Genomic DNA, 22,849 nt, shown 5'->3' on the forward strand with positions numbered 1-22,849 from the left:
GGCAAATGTTTGACCGACTCACCGGTTAGCCGCCAATCCCACACCGCTTGGGGGGGACGAATCAAAGTTCCGCGTTGAAAATAACTCCGGCGCAACGGCCCTGAAAAGCGAACCCCCGCCTCCAAACGATAATGGCCTGTAAAATTTCCCCGTCACGATGCCCTTCCAACACGCCAATTAAATGGGCGCTTACATCTGCGTCTGATTGGAACTCGCAGCTACCAATGAGCTGCCCCATGTCGATATATAATCGCAGCCCGATCCCGCGACTCTTCGCCGTAAGCCATCAAACTTCTTGCCTTGTCTCCGCTTGTCTCATCCCTCGCGTCGAACTAATTTACCCGATGGCAGAACCCATAGGTGCGACTTCCGGACTGCTGGCTTTGGCTACCTTCGCCTTCCAGTCTTGCATCACACTTTACAACACGGTCCGGAGCTTTCAATCTCATCTCAAACGCGTACGCGATCTCATAGAGGAACTGGAGGCTTTGAGCGGGGTTCTAGGCTCGCTCGCCGAGACAATCGGTGCCAATGCTGATGTCGAGCTCGCTGCGCTCGACCTTCCCTTACAACGATGCGGCAATGCCTGCAAAGAGTTTGAGCAGGAAATTTTGAAATGTTCGTCGCGGTCCAATGACAATCGGACGAGCTTTCGAGACTGGGCCAAATTAAGGTATATGGGCGAGGACATCGATAGCTTCAGACGACTACTGTCCGGATACAAGTTGACCATCAATATTGCTCTCACCGACGCAAGCCTGTAAGTCTCTGACTTCCTGTGCATGGCCAAGTAGCTCTAACCCCCTTTTTTCTTCCACCTGATCAGTCGCAAATCCTCCGTCAATGCCGAAAACCTCGAAAGTTACAAAGAACTTATCAAGACGGCCTCTGCTGAACTCGAGGCTCATCTTGAAAATATCGACGCAAAGCTCGAGACTATATTTGAGCAAACCGTGACCGAGTCTGATTCAGATGCGGCAGAACGGCGACGCATAAAGGAGGAGCAGTTAAGCACGCAAAGATGTCTCCAAATCTGCGCCCAGTTGTCCGACCACATTAGTCAGATTCAGCTCATGCCCAAGAGCCATGGCAGCTCTCCCGAACTAACTGATCCAAATGACTTCCCCGAACTAGTCACCAATGGGGGTTTGCAGGAATGCAAGAACCACCTTAATCTTACGGCGGGAAAGCTGGAAAGGCATATGCAAGATCTAATGGACCGATTGGTGGCCAAATCTAAGACAGTGATGACGTCTGAGGACGACGTTGCCGATCTTGCAAGGCTGCGGGAGGAGTGGGAGACGACCCGCCAGTGCATGGATATCTGCTCCAAGGCAGATAGCCATTTAAAGGAAAGCATCAGCATCATTGACAACTACGCTACGGGCGATGCCGTACAATTTATGATTTCAACCGACGGGAATATTATTCATGGTAAAAATCGAGGATTGGGGTGGAGAACGAGGCAGGTCGGAGGCCACCTCAGTGATGTCTCGCTCCAACAATTATCACGGGATATGACAAGCGTTAGCATCCGGAATCCCGGAAATGAGGGCGGCCCGCCTTCGCGAGGCGATACGCCATCTGTTCCAAACGATGGAGTGGAGAACGGCCCCATTTCAGACTTTCGGGAACGGTATGGGCGAGGCTTCAAGCTCACGTCGAAGTCTATTCCGGACGTAACTGCATCTTCTACGAAGTCAGCGGAGAGCTTGAGTCAGAAAACGCCGAATCCATCGTGAACGGAACATGAGAAAAGAAGGGAGGAAGGAAGACGTTTCCGCGAAATGTTACAAGATTTCGTCTCTGCAGGAAGGATATGATCTATGGGTTACATGATAAAAGAAAATGACATTACCTCGGCAAACAAGGCGCACAGTTGACTAACATAGTCCCCCTACGTAATTCCCACTTTTCACACCACTCACACACGCGCACTTCGTATGCGAATAGCATAGGCCACAACAATCGAGTTAATTTCGTACGCCAGTATGGTAATGATGAGAATCTATAGAATCTGCCTATTATAGAAAACGTCAGGGTAGTCGCGAATTGTGCCCAGAGCATAATGGAAGCGGAATCAGCCTCCCACCAGCGTTTCGTATGCGATTCGATAGCTGTACGGAATCTACTGTCGTAAGCGTGCTGTCCGTAGGTCGCACAATTATAGTGTCTGTTAGGTCTGTCAAATCATTCGAATTCGTAGCGAAACGACTACGAGACGCCTGGGTACGAGGCATCTTTTTCGGCCTCTTTGACTCATCAACTTCGAATGGTCTTTTCTTTGATTTCATAACCTTTTGAGTCGCTTCTTTAACTCGTAAGCGCTGCGCCTTCGCTTCGGCTGCGTCTCGCTTATGTTTCTCAGTCTCTGGGGCCTTTTGTACTCTTTGAGCTTGTCGTACTGCTTGACTTTCGGCTTTTCTTGAGCAAGTAATTCACCTGGATCCGATCATGCCGGGAGGCTGCGCCGCACGGCCACTGACCCCAGTCCCACTCGGTCACCGATCCGTGGACCATCTCGATATCGACTTTCTATCGAGTAGGATGCTCCCCCGGATCATATGGTCGACGGATTAGATCCGATAGCAGTTGTCCACAGACTGGATCCAATCCATGGACGACCTCGATATCGAAGAGATCGACTTCCATCGAATAGGGATTTCCCCCCGGGGCGGGGGCTACGTGGTCGACGGATTGGATCCGATGGCATTAGTACTTCATGGAGTGAACCCAGTACTCACGTGACATTGCCGAGCTACAAGCTCACGTGATTAGTCAGCATAATGGTCTTGGTATTATCACGTGATACAAAACGCCAACCACAACTAGGTAAATCCCAAATTAAAAAAATGATGAGAGTAGTGTGTATAATCAGGAGCTCTATGACGATCCTAAGGAGTTTTTAACTAAGCAACCGCTAAGTAGTACACTAAGCGATCGGCTAAATCTGCCTCTTATGGGTATCTAGGGCAGTTTTCGTTAGTATAGAACTAAACCACGTAATTATACACGTGATCTTCTAGGCGTGAACTCCTGGAACTTTAGGGGGTTAATGCCTAAAGCAACCCAGAATTTAGGGTCCCTTGGACTGGCTAGTGGGACCGTGTGATAGGCACCTTCTAGCTGAGCGACCCCTATCGACACATCTGGGAAGCTACCCGGTTTATCTGCCAAGACCTTCAGGTGTACTGACGAAAATTACCCTGAATACTACAGTATTTTAGCTAAGCCTCAGTAAGCCTGGTAAAATCCCTACCCCTGCGCTGCTACCTAATTCCTCATGTATTGCGCTCCATTTAGTCGAAGGAGCCCAAAGAGTTAAGGAAATGACCCACAGTTTAACCATCATCGACCACCCCGACTTTTCCTGCTCCGCTTGGGTGCGTTATCCGGCCCGGCCAACGTCAGATTGTCGGCATCGAAGGATATCCCCGTATTGATGCTCTGCAGTCGAGGAGTATCTGTCTCCTCGGGCACCTGGTCCTCGTCAATGATCCGCGTGGTTGTCTGTACATCCACGAAGTCCTGCTTGCGCTTCGCTCCACTCTCCCTTGAGGGATCCATCTCAGCAACCTTCCGGAAGGTGTCTTTCAGGATGGGATGTAGATGTAGCAATCCATAGTCCAATAAAACACTTTTAACCAGGTGGCAGGCGGCATCACGGCTGTAATCTCGTACTTTGGCTACTTCCGTAAATTCGTACCTAAGCTGACCACCTCTATCTCTTTCGGCGCGATGCATTCTTAACACCATATCTTCGTTATTAAGAACTATGCTGAACGTCCGAACATCTTTGAAAAATTGCTGGTGGAGCTCGGGGATTAGACGCATCCACTGGAAGATATTGGAGAGCGCCTGGCTTGTGCTGTACAGATTCTTCTCGAACGCGGTACGGAGCGAGCTATCCTCCCTTTTAGCTTCCATGAAGAGAAAAGGGAACCATCGCTCGCGTCCTCTCTTGCCCGGATGAAGGCAATTCCCTAGCTCGATGGGATATTCGAGACGTGTCGACTCAATGAATGCACCTCGATGAAACGATATGGCAAGGTCGGGTTTCGGCTGCGAAATCTTGCTGTTAGGGTTTGTTGGTTTTATCAAAAACCGCTTTTCAATGCACCATTGTTCCTCGCAACTAAACGCGAAGACACTGCGAAAATCGAGGCGATCTATAATGGAGATCATAATTGTCCGGTGGAAATCGGCCTCACTCGATGTAGAGCATTGTATTTTGTCCCATGCAAAGTCCTCGGGAGACATTGGAGGAAATCGCCTGTAGTCCCCAGTGTCAGGTCTCCAGTGACCTATCTCGTGCCTCAAGGCATCATAAACGGGGAGGCCATTTTCGGAAGACTGATCCTTTACTGACTTCCGTAGCTTCTTAAGATAGTCTTCCAGCACTCTGAGGAGACTTTCGAACTTCCCAAATTCGACATGTGAAGGCGTGTCTTGGACCTTCTTGTCTAGACCAAGTTTCTGAAGTTTTTCGTCACTTGAAGACTTATCCGTGATGCCTCGGAATTCCAAATGTTCCATGAAAGGGATATGTCGGATCGTGCTAACATTCGTAGTTGTTGCGTCTTCAGTAGCGACACTTGCGCTAGTTTGAGCTGAACTTGAAGATTCCATGTCTCTTGGGTCCGATACCGATGCGGTGTGAGAATAAATGTGTCTCTGCGTGGAATCGTGAGAAGTCTGTACAGTGCCGGGGCTGATTAAGTCTAGCCAGACGGAGACAGTGTCCTATCATCTGTCAGCTCCATTAGCACACCAGGCCCAGATATTTTCTCACCCGTTTCTCTGTGTCTGTCGCCTGCTCCAACCCTGGTCGAAGAGGGCTGGATCCAATGGGAAGTTCCCTTGATTGAGGCTGAACTTTGGCTCCTCGACGCGCTTTCGGAGACTGGCGCTTTTGTGACCGTAACTCGGGAGCGTCAGTTCCACCCAACAGCTCGAGCGAAGACCTCTCCTTGCTCTTGTTCGATCGAGTTTGGATTGTGTTTAATGTCCCCAGCGGTTGCGTAGCAGTGTCCCCAGCTTGTCCAACCTTTGGTGATGGTAGCAACGGGGAGCTCGACAGGGAGGTCGGCTGCGTTGGAGGCTGTGAGACTTGTCGCGAGCGGGTTTTGCCCGAGGCGACGTCGAGGTCTTCAAGGGTGAAATCTTTGACTCTCAGCCCATGAAGTTTGGCAAACGCTCTGGTGTGAGGCCGCTGACCAAAAGTTGAGCCTTGTCGCTGGCCGCAAAAGGTCAGATCAAGGGCTACTCACCCAAGGGCGATTGTGATGACTGGAACTAACCTTCATGCGCTGCTTGTCTTTGGTGTTTGATGACAGCATACAAAACTCTCAAGTGTCTGAGCTACCTAAATAGATGGCCTCAACCCATGAGAAAGAGAGGGGTAACCGGTGGAAGGATGCTACCACGCAGAGGAGATATTCATGGCGGGTTGCAGGACAGGCCGCGGCACGCTGTGTCGAGTCTATAGAGATGTTTGCTGCAGGAGCCCCTGCAATAAGAGACACAAGGAAGTTTGTTTGGGTACAAGAAGGATTGACAAGCCGCGAGAGCGGGGTAGCAATCACATTTGTTCGTCTAGGTGCTCCGCAGACCAGCTGAGTGCTTGTGCATCTCGCTCTGGGATGCACCCTTTTCAACATACGTTGGTTCTGTACACCTGGCTCTCGTCTGGTCACAGGTTTGTCTCATATCAGCGTTCTACAATTGGCCTATACCATGGCGCGAACTGATGGGGCGTTCAGTTTTCACTAATCTCGGACCGTGCCATCCCCGAATAAGCTTGTGCATGGAAGTGCGGCAAAAATTATGAGGCCCGACCTGCTCCACGGGCGGTGAAGTAAATTCTGCACATCTCGTATTCCGTCACCCAGCTAGGCTCCCCGGGCTGCGCATCGAAAGCTATGTCGAGGAGGACTAACTAGAGAGCTTACGTCCGAGCCAGCATACCCAATAAACAAGAGCTCGGAGCAGATGGCATTCTAGGCCTTCAACAGGTGCCCAATTCTGCGCTTATCCAAAAATACCGTGAGGTCAACGATGCGCGACACGGTTCTACAATGGCTCATCTGTAGTCCACGGGGCATAGGTTTCTGGGCTACCATCAGATATCGTATTGAGCATCGTTCTCACGCTACTGAGCAGCGCCCACGTACGTGCTCGTGAGAAGGACCCTGCTGCACAAACGATCATGCAAGGGATCCACCATGAATGTCGCTTAGCTGCGATCGCGCGTGCCGTAGTGCTGATTCATCTGCCCAAGCATGCATGCAATCTTGGTCCTTTGTGACACGCAGCCGTCTGTAGCGCGATTGTTCCCGCTGCTCGCTTGATTGAGACCCCGGAAGCGTGATGGAATGATATGCTAATGATTGTAACGACTAACTGAGCACTCTTCGGGTTGGCGCGAAATGGCTCGGTAAATATTGTATTGAAGCCTTTTCTGGACAAGAATAGAGCTTGACATAGCATTCTGAAGTAGATGAGGGCAAGCCTTCCCGAACAGAATCACTGAAGAAAACGAACAATGTCATGTGCGGAATGGTGTTCGTAAATTTCGCGAACATCCACTGCGAGCCGGGGTGAGTATATGGCGGCACCAACTCGGTCCAAATGAGGGAGTGAGTTCGTCGTGAATTTACGTACTACTCTTGGCTTCCGATTCGTGGCATTGCTGGAGGGAAAAATATTGCTCCATGTGTTCTCTGTTCTTGAGAAAATGCCATCCCAGTCTGGACGGGAGCCGCTTACTCTCGGCTAGTTGAAGAAAGGATCGCTCCATGTCGGAGTCTTGCGGGAGAGTACCAGGTTGGTGATGATGCCCATAGTTCGGTGTCCTTTCGAGTCGACCTGGGGAGTTTATGCTCTAACTTTTTGGAGTGCAATGTCGCTTTTGGCAGAAACGACTGCCATGATGACACTTCGCTCGTTTGTATGTATGACGGTACCAATGATTCCACCAATTCAACTCCTTCGGCATTCTGATGCTCGTCAGGTGCATGGTAGATGCCAGGTAAGTCAACAAGAGTTAAATGAGGCTGCGTTGGACCTGAAATTTCCATCCGAAGAACATCTTTCGAGAAGATATGGCCTTCTTGACCTACTTCAATACAATTTCCCACTTCTTTGACGATTCCTTCGAAGCATCTCGGGTCAACTGGGATGGACTTAAAATTTCTGATTCGATCTTCCTGGGCAGCAGGACGATCCTCATCTGGGCGAATAGATGCAGTGATGCTCATATTCAGTGAGCGTCTCAAGATGGGTTCGGTGGCGAAATGAGTGCCAACATTGTCTTTCGCTAGGGATCCGACGCCTGAGATGCCTGAGGATTAGTCGCCCCACACAATCAACTGTGGCAGATTGACATATTTGCTTATACCTTCTGACCTCAACTGATCTATGACATTCAGGGTTTCTTCGTGATCCCTAGATTGAAGCAGGATTAATGGTGTGAGAATATCTACGAAATCATTGAATTGTCCATTGCCTTCAGCTAGCCATGTTGAAGTTGCTAACCTCTTCATTGTCTTTGATGTGGAAAGCAGTAGAAAGCCCAAGCCGTCAAGTACGATGTAAACTCTGCACAGAACGGCATACTTACTGTGAGTAGCATCCTTGAAATTCAACATTCTGTATGTTGTCGAAAATGATGCAGGGTTGATGCAATAGATGGATGTGTCTTGTCTCTATTGGAAGCGAAGTGGTAAGGAAGCGTTTCTTGACACTGCTGGCTTGGAGTGCCTATCTAAACCCCTGAAGTCCTGACATAGGGCATTGAGACCGTATGAGTGAATGAAATTATGGAACCAATTTACTTTGCAGAAACTTAAACTTACTGACTGCATCTGTCCACAATCTCTTTGGCAACCGATATCCGTATCTAGGCTTTCTGCGAAATTGCTGGCCCGTGGCGACGCTTTAGTGGTCTGAGGTATTGAGGCTGAAAGCCCACAGTAACTCGGGAGTAGGGTGTCTCAGTGATATGAATGGATGGAAGCGGAGTTGCTGCTTTCTTGTCACGAGAGCTACTGCAGGCAAATGTAGTGTAACCAACCATTTTCTCAAATTTTGCTATTGCCATGTTGCCAGCCACCCTGCCAGCCATCCTGAAGGCGTTCCGCACTCAAAGCTAGCATCTCCCGCTACTATTGAGTGCAGCAAGACATACAATTTACAGCGAAGGAAGCAGTCTAATAGGGCCACATCTACGCAGCTGTCCCGTACGATCTCGGTTCGGGCATTATGGAGAGCAAGCACGAGGTGGAAGAGCAAGGATGTCAAGAGCGCTCCTAGAGGCTTGGTCACAATCTCTAGATTGTTCCTCAGCAGAGAGAAAGGACACATTCGTGATTGCTCACTGCCTAAACAGAATCTTATTTGCAGACTCTCACAGTAATAGACAATCGTCCCAAGCGAAAATTTCGACGTGTCCTTTCTCGGTCCATCATTTTCTCGGAACCATGCCAGAGATGGGTTTTCCCACCATGATTGCATCGATGGGCTTTAGATCAAGGATACTAAATGGAAGAATGAGAGTCTATTCGAGTAGTGGCCGCAACGATGTGAATTTTGGAGCCTTCGTCAGTAGTCTTTGATGCCTTTTCTATCCCAGCAATGTCGAGGTGACATTGTGCATAGAAGATTGGGAGACATTGGGGATTGCTTAGTCGGGGATGCCTGGAGGTGATAAGCGTGGCGATAGAGGAGGCGAGAGACACTCAAGAAAAAGGGGGAGGAAGGCGGAGGCGGGAGACAGGGAGACTTCTCTCGACATGACTGTTCCAAGCCTTTTTCTTTGACTGTGGATGAGTACATTCAATTGAGGCTTCCTCCGATCATTTAATTACGCAATGCGGCGTACCTTTCGCAGCCACTCGGCTAGTCATGTACTTCGAGATATTCCCAATAAACAGACAAGCAATGATCGCGCATCGACCAAAGGCAATACTTGTCAACCAGACATACTTCAAGCTTTCAGCGTAAGCCCACCGGCTGCCGATTACAGCGGCGTTGACAATCTGCTCAGTCACTCCCTGGACTGTCATGATCTGATCTGAAGCACCGAGGTATGTCTCAACAAACTCTCTGGTTTCTGTGACGGGTAATCCCGCTTGAATTGCATACTGGGCAATATAGACGGGGAGATTGGTCGTGAGTTTGTTGATGAAAACGTTGTAATAGATTGCATAGCCAATTGAGCCTCCCACGGAGCGGACCGTCAGGGAAAGGGCCACGCATGTTGCGATTGAAGTGTCGGGCGTGACGGTGATAGCAACAGTGGCAGCCGGCACCAGGACTGAACCGACACCGAATCCGGTCACGGTCCCTAGACCGATTGCCATCCCTTCCCTGTCCGGTGTTACGGCTGCAAACGCACCAGCGAACGCGGCTATACAAGTGTCAGTCCCAAAGTGATAAGTCCAGGGGAGGCATGGATCATGTACTCATTATGACGCAACCAAGCAGCAGAATCTCTCTGTTGTGACCCTTGAACCATGACAAAGCGGCGTTTGCAAAGACAGCACCAATCGTCGTCGATAGTCCCGGAGCCAAACCTCGAAGTCCTCCTTTGACCGGGTCGGGGTCAAATACTGTGCTGAATTCCAGTGGAAAGAAATTGAGCATAGCATAGAAGTTCATGCCTGTCCTCCAGAGTCAGTCCCGACAGAGACTCAATCCTGGATTCTTTGAGCCGTACCTGCAATAAAAGCAATTCCATATGCCATTCCCACGATGTGTTGACCTGCAAACATCTCGTGTGGAATCATTGGGTCTTTGCAGAATTTCCATTCCCAAAGGGTAAATGCAACCAGCAAAGCGATACCAATCAGCAGCTGTGCGAGAACGTACGCGCTCCTCCAAGAATGAGAATATCCTCCTGCTTGTAAGGCGACCAGTCTAACTCATGTGAATAACGGGGAAAATTCAAATTTAGATGTCTGCACTTACATCAGTGTCAGACCCATCACGGACAGGACGCCGCCAAGATAGTCGATTCTCTTCAAGATGGCTTTCGCCGCCATCCCCTTGGCTCGAGTTTGGGATTCGGGAAAATATACCAACAATATAACAACCCACCAAAGTCCGTTCCAAATTCTATCTCTAGTCAGCGGTGCAGGAAAAAAAAGGGGACACAAGGAATGGCGTACAAGCAGATCCAGATACCCCACCGCCATGTGTGGTAAGTTGACAGGAGCTGTGCGTACATCAAGTACGGTGTAAATGGTAACACAAAAGCGGTTACTAAAGCCAGATATGTGCCTCGTTGGTTAACAGGAACTAACTCGGATGTTCTGATATCAAGGTCAGGACCAAGTAATGGAAGACAGGTACCCATAATGTTGAACACTCACCCCGCAAGAGCGGTAAGTTCTCCGATAGCTGCCCCTGCTCCAGCAAAACTCATCCCCACAATACCCTGCCCGAATTGATGAGCGGTTGCTAGAACAATGCATCCCATCATCAGCACAGCACCGCCGCCGAGTGTGATGTTACGCCGGCCCAGAAGATCTTGGAGGTAGCCGGAAAAGGGAGCAAGAGCAGCAAGAGCAAGGGCGTAAGACACAGAGAGCCATTCTGAGGCCTCGACGCCACCGATATCAGCAGCGATGAACGAAAGTGATCCTCCTGCGAAATATAAAGGTATTTGGGAGCCGACGTAGAGCCCAGAAAGTGCGACGGTGGCGACGAAGGTTTTAAATGTCCACACAGTCTTTGGTTTGAATGTCCTTGTTTCCGTTATTTTGCTCGGAATCCTCTCCCGCGATCACCGTGCCAGTGATTTGAAGTTTCTCGTTTGGTCTGGTTCTCGTTGGGACATGTTCAATTTGCATTACAGTTTGATGATGTGTTTCGGCATCCTTCTGCTTCTCATGTTCGAGCTGGTCAGTGTTCTCCGGTGGAATGACACTCATGGCGGTACTTGATGTCCCCGAATCGAGCGATAAGTCTTCAAGCAAACATGCGTTTGGCGCACAATTCGAAGAGAGGAACCTCCAGTCTTTGAAGGAAATATGTACTTGCTGTGAGTAGACATTCTCGCCTTTGGGTCAGAGAGGACCCTTTAGTCATTCAGGCGGCGGCCTCGGCTTGTTAGCTGCACAGCTATGGACTGGACAGAGAATAGCCGATATGATACGGGGGCTCACTGAAAATACGGGGTTGAAAACATGGGGTGAATGGGCCCAAGGCTGTCCAATCCTTGTGGATATTTCCATTTTTGTATCCGGCGAGTCAGTTGAAGTCGAGTCATTCCATTTTTTCCCCCAGTAGCTGTTCCTCCACAACTCTGTCCGTCCTGCTTGAATATCCTTTTGACTTTGCAGGGGCAGAGTCAGTTGAATTCGTCAACTCCCCTTCTCGTTGACTTCCACGGATACGGTGTGGAGTACCTCGTCTTCCATCTTGGACATGTACGCGAACTACCCAATATGTGATGCTAGCAGCCTACGGCCATCCTTCAGCACGACGTGGATCCGGCTAGCTGACGTTTCGAGATTGATTCTGAACATGGCAAAAACTTCTGCTGGGTTTCCCGACCAACCTAGTAGCTCCGACACACCTCGTGTGACCCTCGGAAGGCGATGGATGTGGATGAGTGTGCAGTATTTGATTCCCTCGAAGGCCCCAAAAATATGGTTCCTGAAGCAAACGAGTTAGCTAGGCTAGGGTGATATCAAGCTATTGGTTCAAAATTACGACAAGTGACGCCTGTTTGAGTTAGGGCAGGATAATAGCGCTCCACCGCTCTCGCATGGTCGTGATATTTGGTTATTCTCCAGACTCCCTAATAATGTCGACTGAAATGTTTATGTTGCTCTCCTGATATCACACCTTTAGGACGGCATATTCCGATCAACGCTCACAAGAACAAACTCAAGCCGACATGTGAATTTTCGGCCAGAGGTTTGTGGCCAGCTGTACTTTTTTCCAGTAATCAGACTAGGGAGCAAGTAGTCGGCGTGACAAAGGCCATGGAGGAATTGGCCGAGATGGGTTGGTTTAGACCAGGCTCCAGGACCACTTTAATCCAGCCCCTGGGTTGCTCAACGAAACCTCGCCCAAATTCTCTCTGCCTGGTGTATGACTGATACTGTTCTTGGGTCAAACTTGAGAAATGGCTGGAGGTCAAGAACGTATTACCAAGTGACCGTCAAGTTGAAATCGTGGGCCAGTGGATGATATCCTCTCGGATGCCCGATACTTTATCTCAAAGCTCACGTTTCTGGCACCGACGCAAAGGACGTCACGTAGATCGAGTCTTGGTGCATTGATCTCTCCACCAGATGGACTCTATCTATCAGGGTGGCCCCTGCCAAGACACTAAACACCGGGCGAGACGCAGGCTTATATCCTGCTCCTCTTACCGTATTATCGCTTGACTCCTCAAGCGATCGAGTCGATATCATATAGGACTGTCAATTCCATCAATTCCTGCATTGTCCATTAAGTTGGCACTTTGCTTGTCATGGAGAGAAAATCACTGAAAGAGCGCTAGCATCCTAGTGCATCATCTTAAAAACGGATATTCAAGTCCGATTTCCACGGACTCATCCGCAGACTACATTTGATTGGCCCATTGCCGCTGGGCACAGAGAAGCATTCATGGACGCCTGATGCACTTTCCATGCGACCTAGTTTCCATTTAAGCTGAGGAGATGGCCATTCTGTTTGTTTATTCACTTCTCCCATCCCCTTTCTTACGTTTCGCTGAATGTTTTGAAGTCTCCTGGGAAGTCCTCTGCTCCCTTTACAGCGCACGATCCCGTTCATAATGACATAACCCCAGGGTTTCTTACTTTCCAACATACCCAATTTAGATGGTTACGTTGTAATTGTCACGGAGGTAGACGTATCACACATATCGGGTGTTCGACGATGCTCATGTTATTCGGCAGGAAACTCTGGAGTCGGCTATGAGACGACGGTACAGCTAGCTCGACACGGTGCTCGAGTTTACATTGCGAGCCGCTCACAGGACCGGGTCAAAGAAGCCATCTCGAAGATGCAACAGACGCAAGAGTCCCTGGATGTTCGCTTTTTGAAGCTGGACTTGCAGGACCTTTAGAGCGTCAAGGCAACTGCGTCGGAATTTTTGCAGAATGAATCGCGGCTGGACATTTTGATCAACAATGCCGGTGTATGACCCCCATGCCATGTCAAAGACGCGGAATGTTGCTGACGGTCGACCCTCTACAGATCATGGCGTGTCCCTACAAGTTGACAAAGGATGGGTACGAATCGCAGTGGCAAACGTGCTTTTTGGCACATCATGCCTTGACCCTCTGTCCGCTCCCTCTACTCGAGTCGACAGCTTCGCAGTATCCCGGCAAGAGAGGTCGAGTGAGGATTGTGAATGTCTCCAGTGACGCTGCTTTTTTGATGGGGCCCAAAAGTATCAATTATGATGATCCCAATCTGGCAGATCTGACAGGTTCTTTCGCTCCGTGGTAAGCACGACCGACTCACCTATCATCTCGTTGTACCGAACTTACTTACCGGATCAGGAGACGCTACGGCCACTGCAAGCAAGCCTGTATCATTGCTGCTAAAGCTCTGAACGACCGCTACCGTGATCAAGGAATAACGGCCTACTCACTACATCCGGGTATCGTGAGGTCAAATCTTCAATCCAACTGCCCAGGTGTGGTCGGGGCAATTGCGTGGTTTTCAATAAAAGTCGCCCCCATTACATCCTCCTGTCCAACCCTCAAGTCAAGGCTAGGTTGAAGTGCGATCGGAACCAACCATGCGGCAACTGCGTTACAAGGAACGTCGATTGTGTATACCCTTCGGGGCCACGAGAGCGGAGTGGTACACAGCGCCAAGGTGGCAACAAGGACCTCGATGCGCGGATTCTTGGATTAGAACGGCTTGTTGGCACGATAGCTGCACAGCGGCAACATCACGACACCAACTGGGGGGACGTAAGAAACTCTGACAACAACACTTCATCCGCCCACCCGCAGAGGCCGCTTAGCGGCGGTTTGGCTCCTGATGAAGAACCCGAAATTATGTCGGGTCGAATGATGGCCAACGACAATCAGACAGTCCATGTCTCTGCCGTTCATTGGGCGGCAATCTGCGACGAGGTTTGTTTGTCTCTCGAAATTCCCCAGGCGTTGGCCACAAGCGCGGGCTAACAGATCAATCTTATCATGATTGTCCTAGATTGCGAAGGTTCGAGAGTCCATCGAACAAGACAGTTCGGCAGGACACCCAGATTTGTCGGAGACAAGCCACGATGGTGGCCCAATGCTTCTCTAATGCATGGGGTCAAGTTCTAAATTAGAAGACATATTGTCCGACATTCTGCCTAGAGGGATCTCTGATAGGCTGGTATCCCGCTGTTTTGCTTTCGCAGAACATTGGGTCGGTACTTGGATCGGACTCTATTGCGACCTGCAGAGCGAAGACTAACCAATTCTTAGCATTTTTTTCACGCACCAACCTTTCAACGAAAGGTAGTGCCTTCCCTCAGCTAGAATTCATCACCACTGACTAATTCGATCCCCTTAGTGCACTCAGTTCTGGCTGGATCCATCCGAAGCACCGTTGCCCTGGATAGGGTTACTTTTTGGAATTCTGTCCAATGGGACATTCCTATACGTGCGGTCACAAGACGACCTGCCAGGGGCTCCACTGAATGCCTCATAATGTCGAACTACTCTACTGCGCCAAGCAGCGTTACCATGGAGGCCCTTCTCTTTAACATTCAGGGTGAATTTATGCGACGGCCAAGGTCTCAGGTCGGGGTGTGGATTTTGTCAAGCATTGCTACTCGACTGGCCATGTGGATGGGATACCACAGAGACCCCGAGCATTATCCACAAATCTCGCCTTTCCACGGTGAGATGCGGCGTCGCCTATGGGCCGCTATTTCTCTCAAGAAGGGTGATCCATGCTGAGTTCGGGTCAATTTCTGGAGAAGCAATACATTGCTAGAACGTCTCGAAAGGTTCTATCAAACTTTTGTGCAACTTGAATTTGAATAGATGCTCTAGCTCTCCCAACGAGTGTATGATAGAGCCCATCTATATATCTATCTACACAGCGTACGTCAACGCTATTGCCTATCCATGGTGATACAGCTTAGTCACCAATTGTTCAACATATTCCTTCAACATACTACACCGCCGTCAACGGAGAAAGTTGCCCCAGTGGTAAAGCTTGAATCATCGCTGAGGACGAAACAGATTGTTTTGGCCAACTCTTCGGGAGTGCCCAGTCGCTGCAATGGCAAGGTCTTGTATGTGTTTGTGACAGGTCGATTTTCTCCGCCATCCGATACAAGTCTGGTCAACATAGGCGTGTCCACAGGTCCCCTACGATCAGTCAGTTTGGGGGAGATCTATGGGAGGAAAGTCGGGATCACTGACGGTGCAAGAGCGTTGACTCGGATTCCTCTCTCTCCCACCTCCTTCGCAGCTGTCCTGGTGAGTCCAATCGCTCCATGTTTGCTCGTGCTGTAGGCAGCAATTCCAGGGCGTCCCATCAGTCCAGCCATGCTGGCAACATTTAAGATTGACGCTCCTCTTTCCATCACTCGAAGTTCCGCTCGGAGGCAGTAGAAAAGCCCGGTCAAGTTGATGCCCAAGATGAAATCCCAGTGGTCGTTCGAAATATCTACGATATTTGCAAAGATTTTCCCTCCCGGTTTTGTCTCGACCCCCGCCACGTTCGCGGCGCCATCCAGTTTCCCGAAATGTTTCACTGTGTCTACGATCCACCCATCCACGCTGTCTGATTTGGACACGTCGACACGTGTTCCCGTGACATTGACACCTTTGGCCTTAAGCTCTTCCACTATCTTGTTCAGGCCGTCCTGGTTTATATCGCATAGAGACAAGGATGCTCCTCGAGCGGCACATTCCCGAGCGGTTGCAAGTCCAATCCCAGACCCTGCACCGGTTATAGCGATAACTTTGCCTTGAAGTTGAGCCATGATATTTCGGTCTGTTGAATGTTTCTGCAAATGAGTCAAGTCCCAAGTAGATTCAATTTTGATGGACGAAAAAAATTCTCGCCCTCGATAGAGACTGGTGAGGGGACCCGAGGTTCAGCAGCGGAGATAAAATGGTTCACTCCGCATGTAACAGATGGTCGGAATTAAATGATTCGACAACGATTTTCCAGCATGTTGGAAATTTATCTTCTCCTTGAGGGGAAGGCCGCTTACGAGGCGAGATGTCATCGAACCAGTCTCTATGCTTATGGGATCTCGGATAGACTGTGGGGTCTAGAGAAGAAATACGTTGTTATTCTATCTAACAACAGAGCAAGACTGAATAAGGAGGTAGGGTATAAGTTATTGCTAAGCAACCTGTCACGTGATTGGCCAACAGTCTCTGGCATCAAAGAGAGACCTCGCATTGTCAATGCTTGCTTTTCCCGGCTAGCCTGCCGAGTTTGTCGTCTAGATGCTCAGAATGCAAAAACGCGGTGGGGCAGAGGTTCTCTCAGGCTAAAATCTCACACACCACTAGCCTCACAATCTTGAAACCCTAGAACCACTCTCTCGAAGCCGAAACCACCTGGTGGTTGCCTCATTATCGTGCCCTTCGAGGCATTGATACTATCCAGCCCCTTCATGCAGCCAGCCAGGAACAATGGTGGTTGACAAACTTCCCTTGGAGATCTTCTCTAACGTCATCGATAGGGTGGTGACCCATTCAACATTGCAAGAGGGATTTCGCTTACGGACTGTCAATCGTAAGTATCTCGGAATCGTGTATGAGTGCTATTTCGTCCCGCCTTAAGTGACCACATTGTGCAGGTGCTTTCAACCGGGAAATCCAGGCCTCCTACTTTGATCGAGAGACCATTGACTTCGATGAAGAGCAATACTGCGCTTTGACCTACCAAATGGGTGATCAGCACATCTTAAGGTACATGAAAGGACTGACTGGGGCGCGAAAACCCAAGACCGTATTGGCTGCCAATCTACAACAGGCAGTGGAAATTCTGGCTTCGACTCGAGAAACCGAGTGGCAGAATGAATTCCACACCGACTATTTGCCTGCTTTGAATGACACCATACATCTTGAGGTAGAAGAGAGGTGCTGTCGAATCAAGTCACTCGTTGCTCTCACTGTCTTGTCCTTCGTCAATGTACCCAGCTTCAGTTCCGTCATCCGTCTCGGGGAATGCCGCAGTCAGATGCAACCGTTGAGCTGGGCAATTATCACCGCAATTCTTCTGAACAGTCGCGCCACCGTCGAAGCGCTGTTGAAGCTTCAGACCGACGTCCGAGCTCGGCTATGGTTGTTGGCCGATCCAGTATATATTGCTGCAAGGGAGAAGAATTATGAACTGGTTCGATTGCTTCTTGACAACAATGCCGATGTCAACTTGGGGGCCTTGTGCTACTTCCCGAAAGTCCCCTTGATGGGATTTAGAACGATCTTGGAATTTGCTTGCTCAGAGGGAGACATAACGATGGTCGACCTGATCACCGATGGAAAGTACTGTCTCCAAAGTTGTAGCGAACCGTTTGAGTCAGCCATTAACATCACTGTTCTCCAGATGGTGGACCATCCCAGCAAAGCCGATGACTACTTATCTATTTTGAGGATACTGTTTAAGAATGCCCGTAAAGACGACGCTGAGGAGATGCGTCCGTTTATACTTCGTCTGGGGATTACCTATGGCATCAAAGAACTTGTGCAAATGTCCATCGACCACGGGTTGGGGGTGAATGACCGGACTCCCTATTCACCAACTCCTCTTTACCAAGCCGCAGACTCTGGCCGGGCGGAGATCACGGGCATGCTCCTTGATCAAGGGGCCGAACAAAGTCGCGAACTCGACCATGACGCAGTGCAAGCTGCCTCTTTGAAGGGCCATGTAGATGTGCTCAGACTTCTGCTTACAAGGGCCACCAGTATTAACGATTATGGCCACCCCCTTCTTGCAGGTCATCTTGTTGTCTTTTACGAGCGGCATAACGAATGCGTGTTCTTGGAGCTCCTGAAATGTGTTTGCGAGCATGGCTTTGATCTAAATGCCGCCAGATTTGGCACCAGGGCAATGAGTCTTGCATTTTCATATCAGCATCGCACAGTCCAAGATTACCTCCATGGTAAAGGCATTCCCCTCAAGACAGGACCGGCAGAGTCTAGCAATCCTAAGCCTGCTCCTTAGGCATGATTCAATAATCGGTAGATAAGCTCTATAAATCTCTAAGAACGGAATGTCTCGCAACGCAGTTCAGCAGTACCCTAGTAGTTTGGCTGTTTCCTTGAACATCCTAGAGCATCCATTCATGTTGCAGAAAAAGTTTGATGCTTACCTATGATCGAACCAGCATGATTTTCGAGGGAATGTCTCGGGAGAGCGACAACCCACAGCGACTCGCGTACCACAGCGACAATGCTAAACACCAATCGGGCCTAGTTGTGCGAGCGTTGTCCGAACGATGGAAAGGTACCTGGCAGGAGGTAGAGTCAAGAGAATGCGCACTCACACTGCGAGATACAACTAGGCAAAAGAGCATGGATTCATTCAAGACTAACAGGAAACTCACAGGGCGTCAGGACAGCCCTGAAGGGGGTCGGCAGCGAGGTCACGAGGTGGCAGGAAGACTACGGAGGCGACAGACGGGCTACACAGGCGACAGAGAGGGTCTGACATGCCACACCACTAAAATCGAGTGCAAAAAGGCGTGGAAAGGCAAATGCAAAGGACTCCGTCAAAGGGGGTCAACGACGTCGTGGAAAGAACATCAAAAAGCGCCAACTATATGAGGGAGGCCAGGTGGATGGAAAGATACTTCAAATCCCTAGGGAAAATGGAGGGTTTTCAGGTACCTTTCCATCATGCGGACAACGCTCGCACAACTAGGCCTGATTGATGTTTAGTGATGTCGCTGTGGTACGCGGGTCGCTGTGGGTTGTCGCTCTCCCGAGACATTCCCGGGTAGACGTCGTCCACAGACTGGATCCGATGGAGTTGGAAAGTTTTAGTGATGCCAAGAAGGACCGAAGAGTTTAGCGCGCGCCACATGCCCCGGGGGAGGGGAGGGGGGGGGGCCTCACTGATTCCAAGCGTAAAATTGGTAGATTTCACAAGGGTCCATCCTCAGTGTCCTGGTGGTAAATTTTAGTGCAACATGGTCCACCATCCATTCGCACCCTTCACCATTTGACCCTTCCATCCTGAGCTATTTGATTGAGTCAATTGACTGTTTATTTGACCAATCAGAGCCTCAGGATTCATTGGATTGCCAAATTGACCAAAAGGAGCAAGTTGAAGTTGTTGTCCTGAGTGCCCTAGGCTGTGTAGACTATGATTGACGATGTCTCGCCGTGGCTGGTGTTGTAGAGCCTCCTGAAACTCTGGTAGAGGGTGATTTGTTGTTATTTGCACCCAATTCGCCTCTTCTATCGCTGTCCTTTCTGTCATTGCCGTAGTCAAGTCCTCGGGCGACGACATCGTCGGCGTCTTCCTCCTCTTGCTCTTGTTGCGTCTGCTGTTGTAGCTCGCGAGGTGGTAATCGAAGTCGCTTCGTCTGAGTGTCTTTTCGTCGCAGAACTTGCTCATTGATTCGAATATAGATTAGCACGTTGGTCTTCTCGTTACCAAGTCGATTTCGCAGCTTGTTGTGTATCATATTCATCTGAGAGAAGGCTCGCTCCGCTGGCGCTTGGTTGGCAATAGAGTGAAGAATTCTGAGTGCCATTGAGGCAAGACAAGGACAGAATGTCTTCGCCATAAGCCAAAATTGAAGCGGCCTAGTCCGTTTATTCCAGATGTTCTCGCTGTCGTGGAACTCCTTCTCTTGTGCTAAATATTTGAGAAAAAGTCCTCTGCCTCCTCTTGGTCTTGCTCTAAAAGGTGCTCCTTAAGGTTGCGCCGGATCATAGTATTCTCGTGGGGCTTGAAGGGCCTTTTGGCGTTGTAAGGAAGGAGATGAAAGGTCAGGTCGTGTAGAGTGCTTGTCTGAGTATTGTAGCGCATTGTACAGATCTCAAAGATCTATTTGAAGTTTGTTTTATCCGACGAGCGTGAGATCTCTTCCAACTCTTGCTTGATTTGCTCCCAATTCTCTCTAACAAGGCCAAGATGGTAAGAATCGGCTTGAGAGGCTAGCTGCGCCTTAATAACAGGACGAAGAATTCGAGGGAATTGACGAATCTGAAACCACTGAATTTCATTTGTGAGAGTTCGATAAACGAGTTAAGATCTTTCAGATCTGCATAAATCGTCAGCAGAGAACCCGAAAAAATGGCGAAGAGCGTCTTCGTTGTCAATTAAAGCTTGAGCAACGCTCAAATGAGTGCTCCCCACCGAGTATCTCTGGGCCGACACCAATCTCTTTAGCTTTCGATAGAATCTCTCTTGAAGTTTGCGCAGAATTACGAGTTGTGTAGGCGAGGATTTGAAGTGAGAGACGGTCGAAATTCCTGCTGGAGCAAACTGGGCTCAATTCGTCAGGCTCATTGCAAATTCGAAGGATTTGAGAGAAGAGTGTTTCAGAGATTCTTTCGCCCGTGAGTGTCTCGCCGCCGTGCTTAAAGTTATCGTCGTAGAAGGCGCCTTTGGAGGGTTTGATTGAGATATTCGTGATGCGCTGGTTGTTGACATCGGTTGATTCGTCAAATACAATGGATAACTCTTTTCCAAGTAAAGGGGTACTGCTCATTGTTCGACAGGCTTTCATAGCGCAGGCACTCTATAGAATAATTTTATCTGGCGTACACCTCGACGCGACGCACCCCGGTACGGGAATTTTGGGAGTTCATTACTGACACGGAGTAAATATACCAACACTGGCTTCTGGACAAAGGCTGAAGCCCGGAGCCTTTTACTCCGACACGCCGACCTCATTGTCGGCTTGGCAGAAACTTTTTTGAGCCGCCATGAAGATGCAATCTTTCTTGCGAGCAGATCCCGCATTCTTGTTTTGAGAAACAAGTTCCCCGGGATCATGCCCATGGAGACATTGGTCGAGAATGGCGATGGCCAGCTCACTATTCAAAACATTCAACCTCCGACAAAACGAAAATCCACAGACACTTTGTCTATCGAAGAAAGAGAGAACCAGAAACGAGTCGCCGAAGCCCGGAAAAAATATGGACGAGGACGACCTGTACGTGTTAACGAAATAAAAGACAAGAAGCTCCGTGCAAATCTCGAACGAGTCGAGAATAAATACCGAACCGCCGTTCTGAATGCGAAGGATGCAGAAATCCTATATGAAAACGAGGAGGGTTTCCTCCAGCCCGAGAGTGAGCTGGAAAAGACACACAAGGTCCGTCAAGATGAAATTTTGGATGCGGTCGGTGTTCAACAAGCCAACAAGTCCATCGAATTCAAACTCGACCTTGGGCCTTATGTGTCTGGCTATACAAGGAACGGCCGCAGTTTACTACTAGCTGGGAGGAAGGGCCATATTGCCACGTGCGAATGGCGAGCTGGAAAACCAGGGTGCGAGTTACATCTGAATGAGACAGTAAGGGATGCTACATGGTTGCATAACGACCAGTATTTTGCGGTGGCGCAGAAGAAATATACCTACATCTATGATCATGCCGGAGTCGAGATCCATTGTCTGAGAAAATACGTCGAGACCATGCATTTGGAATTCCTCCCCTACCATTTTCTCTTGGCCGGTGTCGAACACAGTGGCTTCTTGCGGTACACAGACACATCGACGGGACAAACCGTGGCGGAGTACCCAACTCGAAAAGGTGCTCCTACGGCCCTCGCTCAAAATTCTTACAACGCCATCCTCCATGTCGGTCATCAAAATGGTACCGTGTCTTTATGGTCACCCAATTCCTCGACCGCTTTGATCAAAATACAATCAAATGCTGGCCCTGTTCGGTCGGTAGCGATAGATCGTTCAGGACATTACATGCTATGTGGCGGACAAGACCTCCGCCTTAAGCTCTGGGACATCCGTGCTCTGAAGGAAGTCCATTCCTACACCACTCGCCAACCTGCAACGTCCATCGACATCTCCGACCGTGGGCTTGCGGCCATCGGAACCGGAACGGCTGTAGCCATCTGGAAAGACCTCTTCACAACTTCCTCATCAGCAGACCCGCTAAAAATCCAATCTCCGTACCTCAACTGGGGCAACGACGGCCGCCGCGTGGAGCGCGTCCGCTTCTGCCCTTTCGACGACATCCTCGGCATCTCCCACGTCCAAGGCTTCAGCAGCATCATCGTCCCCGGCGCCGGCGAACCGAATTACGACGCCCTCGAAGCCAACCCGTTCGAAACGTGTAAACAGCGACAAGAAGCCGAAGTCAAGGCCCTACTCACGAAACTCCAGCCCGAAACCATCGCACTTGACCCCAACTTCATCGGCACCCTGGACACGCGCAGCGCCGAACAGCGGAAGCGGGCGAAAGATCTAGACTCTGCACCCCAGGACCCACTGGCCAAATTGAAGGAGAAAGAAAAGCAACGGAATCGTGGGCGTGGCAAGAATAGTACGCTGAGAAGGTATTTGAGGAAGAAAGGCGGGAAAAATATCATTGATGAAAAGAGACTAAGGCTCGAAGAGATGAAGAAGCAGCGTGCTGAGAGGGAGGGTGAGAGGCTGAAGAAGGATAAAGTTGAGCTAGGCCCTGCGTTGGCGAGATTTGCGACGAGGAGAACAGTATAGTGGTATTAGGATGCAGTGTACAGATGGTGAATATTATTATCCCCAAGAGACGTCTTCTATATACCACCTGGGTATGTTCATGTACTACTGTTTCCACCCTTGACCAGATCTTATGAACGTCGCAATGAACTCCAGTTGCCTTTTGGGAAGGGTTTCAATGCACCGTTCGCCATTTTCCCTATTTCCTCTCAATGCGTGCTTCTCTAAGAGCGG

At 49.7% G+C, this 22,849-nt stretch overlaps 8 protein-coding genes across 8 annotated transcripts; 3 read left to right on the top strand and 5 right to left on the bottom strand.

Annotated features, from left to right (window-relative positions):
- Positions 1-344: 344 nt before the first annotated feature.
- Z518_06108 (uncharacterized protein) lies at positions 345-1,742 on the top strand (the record flags this gene model as incomplete). The annotated part of the gene is made up of 2 exons (XM_013416918.1): positions 345-760; positions 827-1,742. The coding sequence occupies 2 exons, from the start codon at positions 345-347 to the stop codon at positions 1,740-1,742; spliced, it is 1,332 nt and encodes a 443-aa protein (XP_013272372.1).
- A 1,606-nt stretch (positions 1,743-3,348) lies between these two features.
- Z518_06109 (uncharacterized protein) lies at positions 3,349-5,339 on the bottom strand (the record flags this gene model as incomplete). Its single annotated transcript, XM_013416919.1, has 3 exons — positions 3,349-4,743; positions 4,793-5,236; positions 5,301-5,339. The coding sequence occupies 3 exons, from the start codon at positions 5,337-5,339 to the stop codon at positions 3,349-3,351; spliced, it is 1,878 nt and encodes a 625-aa protein (XP_013272373.1).
- Positions 5,340-6,398: 1,059 nt separating this feature from the next.
- On the bottom strand, positions 6,399-10,934 carry Z518_06110 (uncharacterized protein; the record flags this gene model as incomplete). The annotated part of the gene is made up of 10 exons (XM_013416920.1): positions 6,399-6,587; positions 6,664-6,691; positions 6,769-7,333; positions 8,882-9,409; positions 9,465-9,662; positions 9,719-9,918; positions 9,970-10,116; positions 10,170-10,313; positions 10,374-10,732; positions 10,791-10,934. 10 exons carry the CDS (start codon positions 10,932-10,934, stop codon positions 6,399-6,401), a joined length of 2,502 nt encoding a protein of 833 aa, XP_013272374.1.
- Positions 10,935-15,139: 4,205 nt separating this feature from the next.
- Z518_06111 (uncharacterized protein) lies at positions 15,140-15,964 on the bottom strand (the record flags this gene model as incomplete). The annotated part of the gene is made up of 2 exons (XM_013416921.1): positions 15,140-15,344; positions 15,399-15,964. 2 exons carry the CDS (start codon positions 15,962-15,964, stop codon positions 15,140-15,142), a joined length of 771 nt encoding a protein of 256 aa, XP_013272375.1.
- A 664-nt stretch (positions 15,965-16,628) lies between these two features.
- Positions 16,629-18,162, top strand: Z518_06112 (uncharacterized protein; the record flags this gene model as incomplete). Its single annotated transcript, XM_013416922.1, has 2 exons — positions 16,629-16,731; positions 16,796-18,162. The coding sequence occupies 2 exons, from the start codon at positions 16,629-16,631 to the stop codon at positions 18,160-18,162; spliced, it is 1,470 nt and encodes a 489-aa protein (XP_013272376.1).
- Positions 18,163-19,303: 1,141 nt separating this feature from the next.
- Positions 19,304-19,699, bottom strand: Z518_06113 (uncharacterized protein; the record flags this gene model as incomplete). Its single annotated transcript, XM_013416923.1, has 1 exon — positions 19,304-19,699. One exon carries the CDS (start codon positions 19,697-19,699, stop codon positions 19,304-19,306), a length of 396 nt encoding a protein of 131 aa, XP_013272377.1.
- A 406-nt stretch (positions 19,700-20,105) lies between these two features.
- Z518_06114 (uncharacterized protein) lies at positions 20,106-20,662 on the bottom strand (the record flags this gene model as incomplete). Its single annotated transcript, XM_013416924.1, has 2 exons — positions 20,106-20,212; positions 20,308-20,662. The coding sequence occupies 2 exons, from the start codon at positions 20,660-20,662 to the stop codon at positions 20,106-20,108; spliced, it is 462 nt and encodes a 153-aa protein (XP_013272378.1).
- A 291-nt stretch (positions 20,663-20,953) lies between these two features.
- Z518_06115 (uncharacterized protein) lies at positions 20,954-22,636 on the top strand (the record flags this gene model as incomplete). The annotated part of the gene is made up of 1 exon (XM_013416925.1): positions 20,954-22,636. The coding sequence occupies one exon, from the start codon at positions 20,954-20,956 to the stop codon at positions 22,634-22,636; it is 1,683 nt and encodes a 560-aa protein (XP_013272379.1).
- Between the last annotated feature and the right edge of the window lie 213 nt (positions 22,637-22,849).

The sequence above is a fragment of the Rhinocladiella mackenziei genome (assembly GCF_000835555.1).
Source record: "Rhinocladiella mackenziei CBS 650.93 unplaced genomic scaffold supercont1.4, whole genome shotgun sequence".
In the NCBI taxonomy this organism is placed as follows: domain Eukaryota; kingdom Fungi; phylum Ascomycota; class Eurotiomycetes; order Chaetothyriales; family Herpotrichiellaceae; genus Rhinocladiella; species Rhinocladiella mackenziei.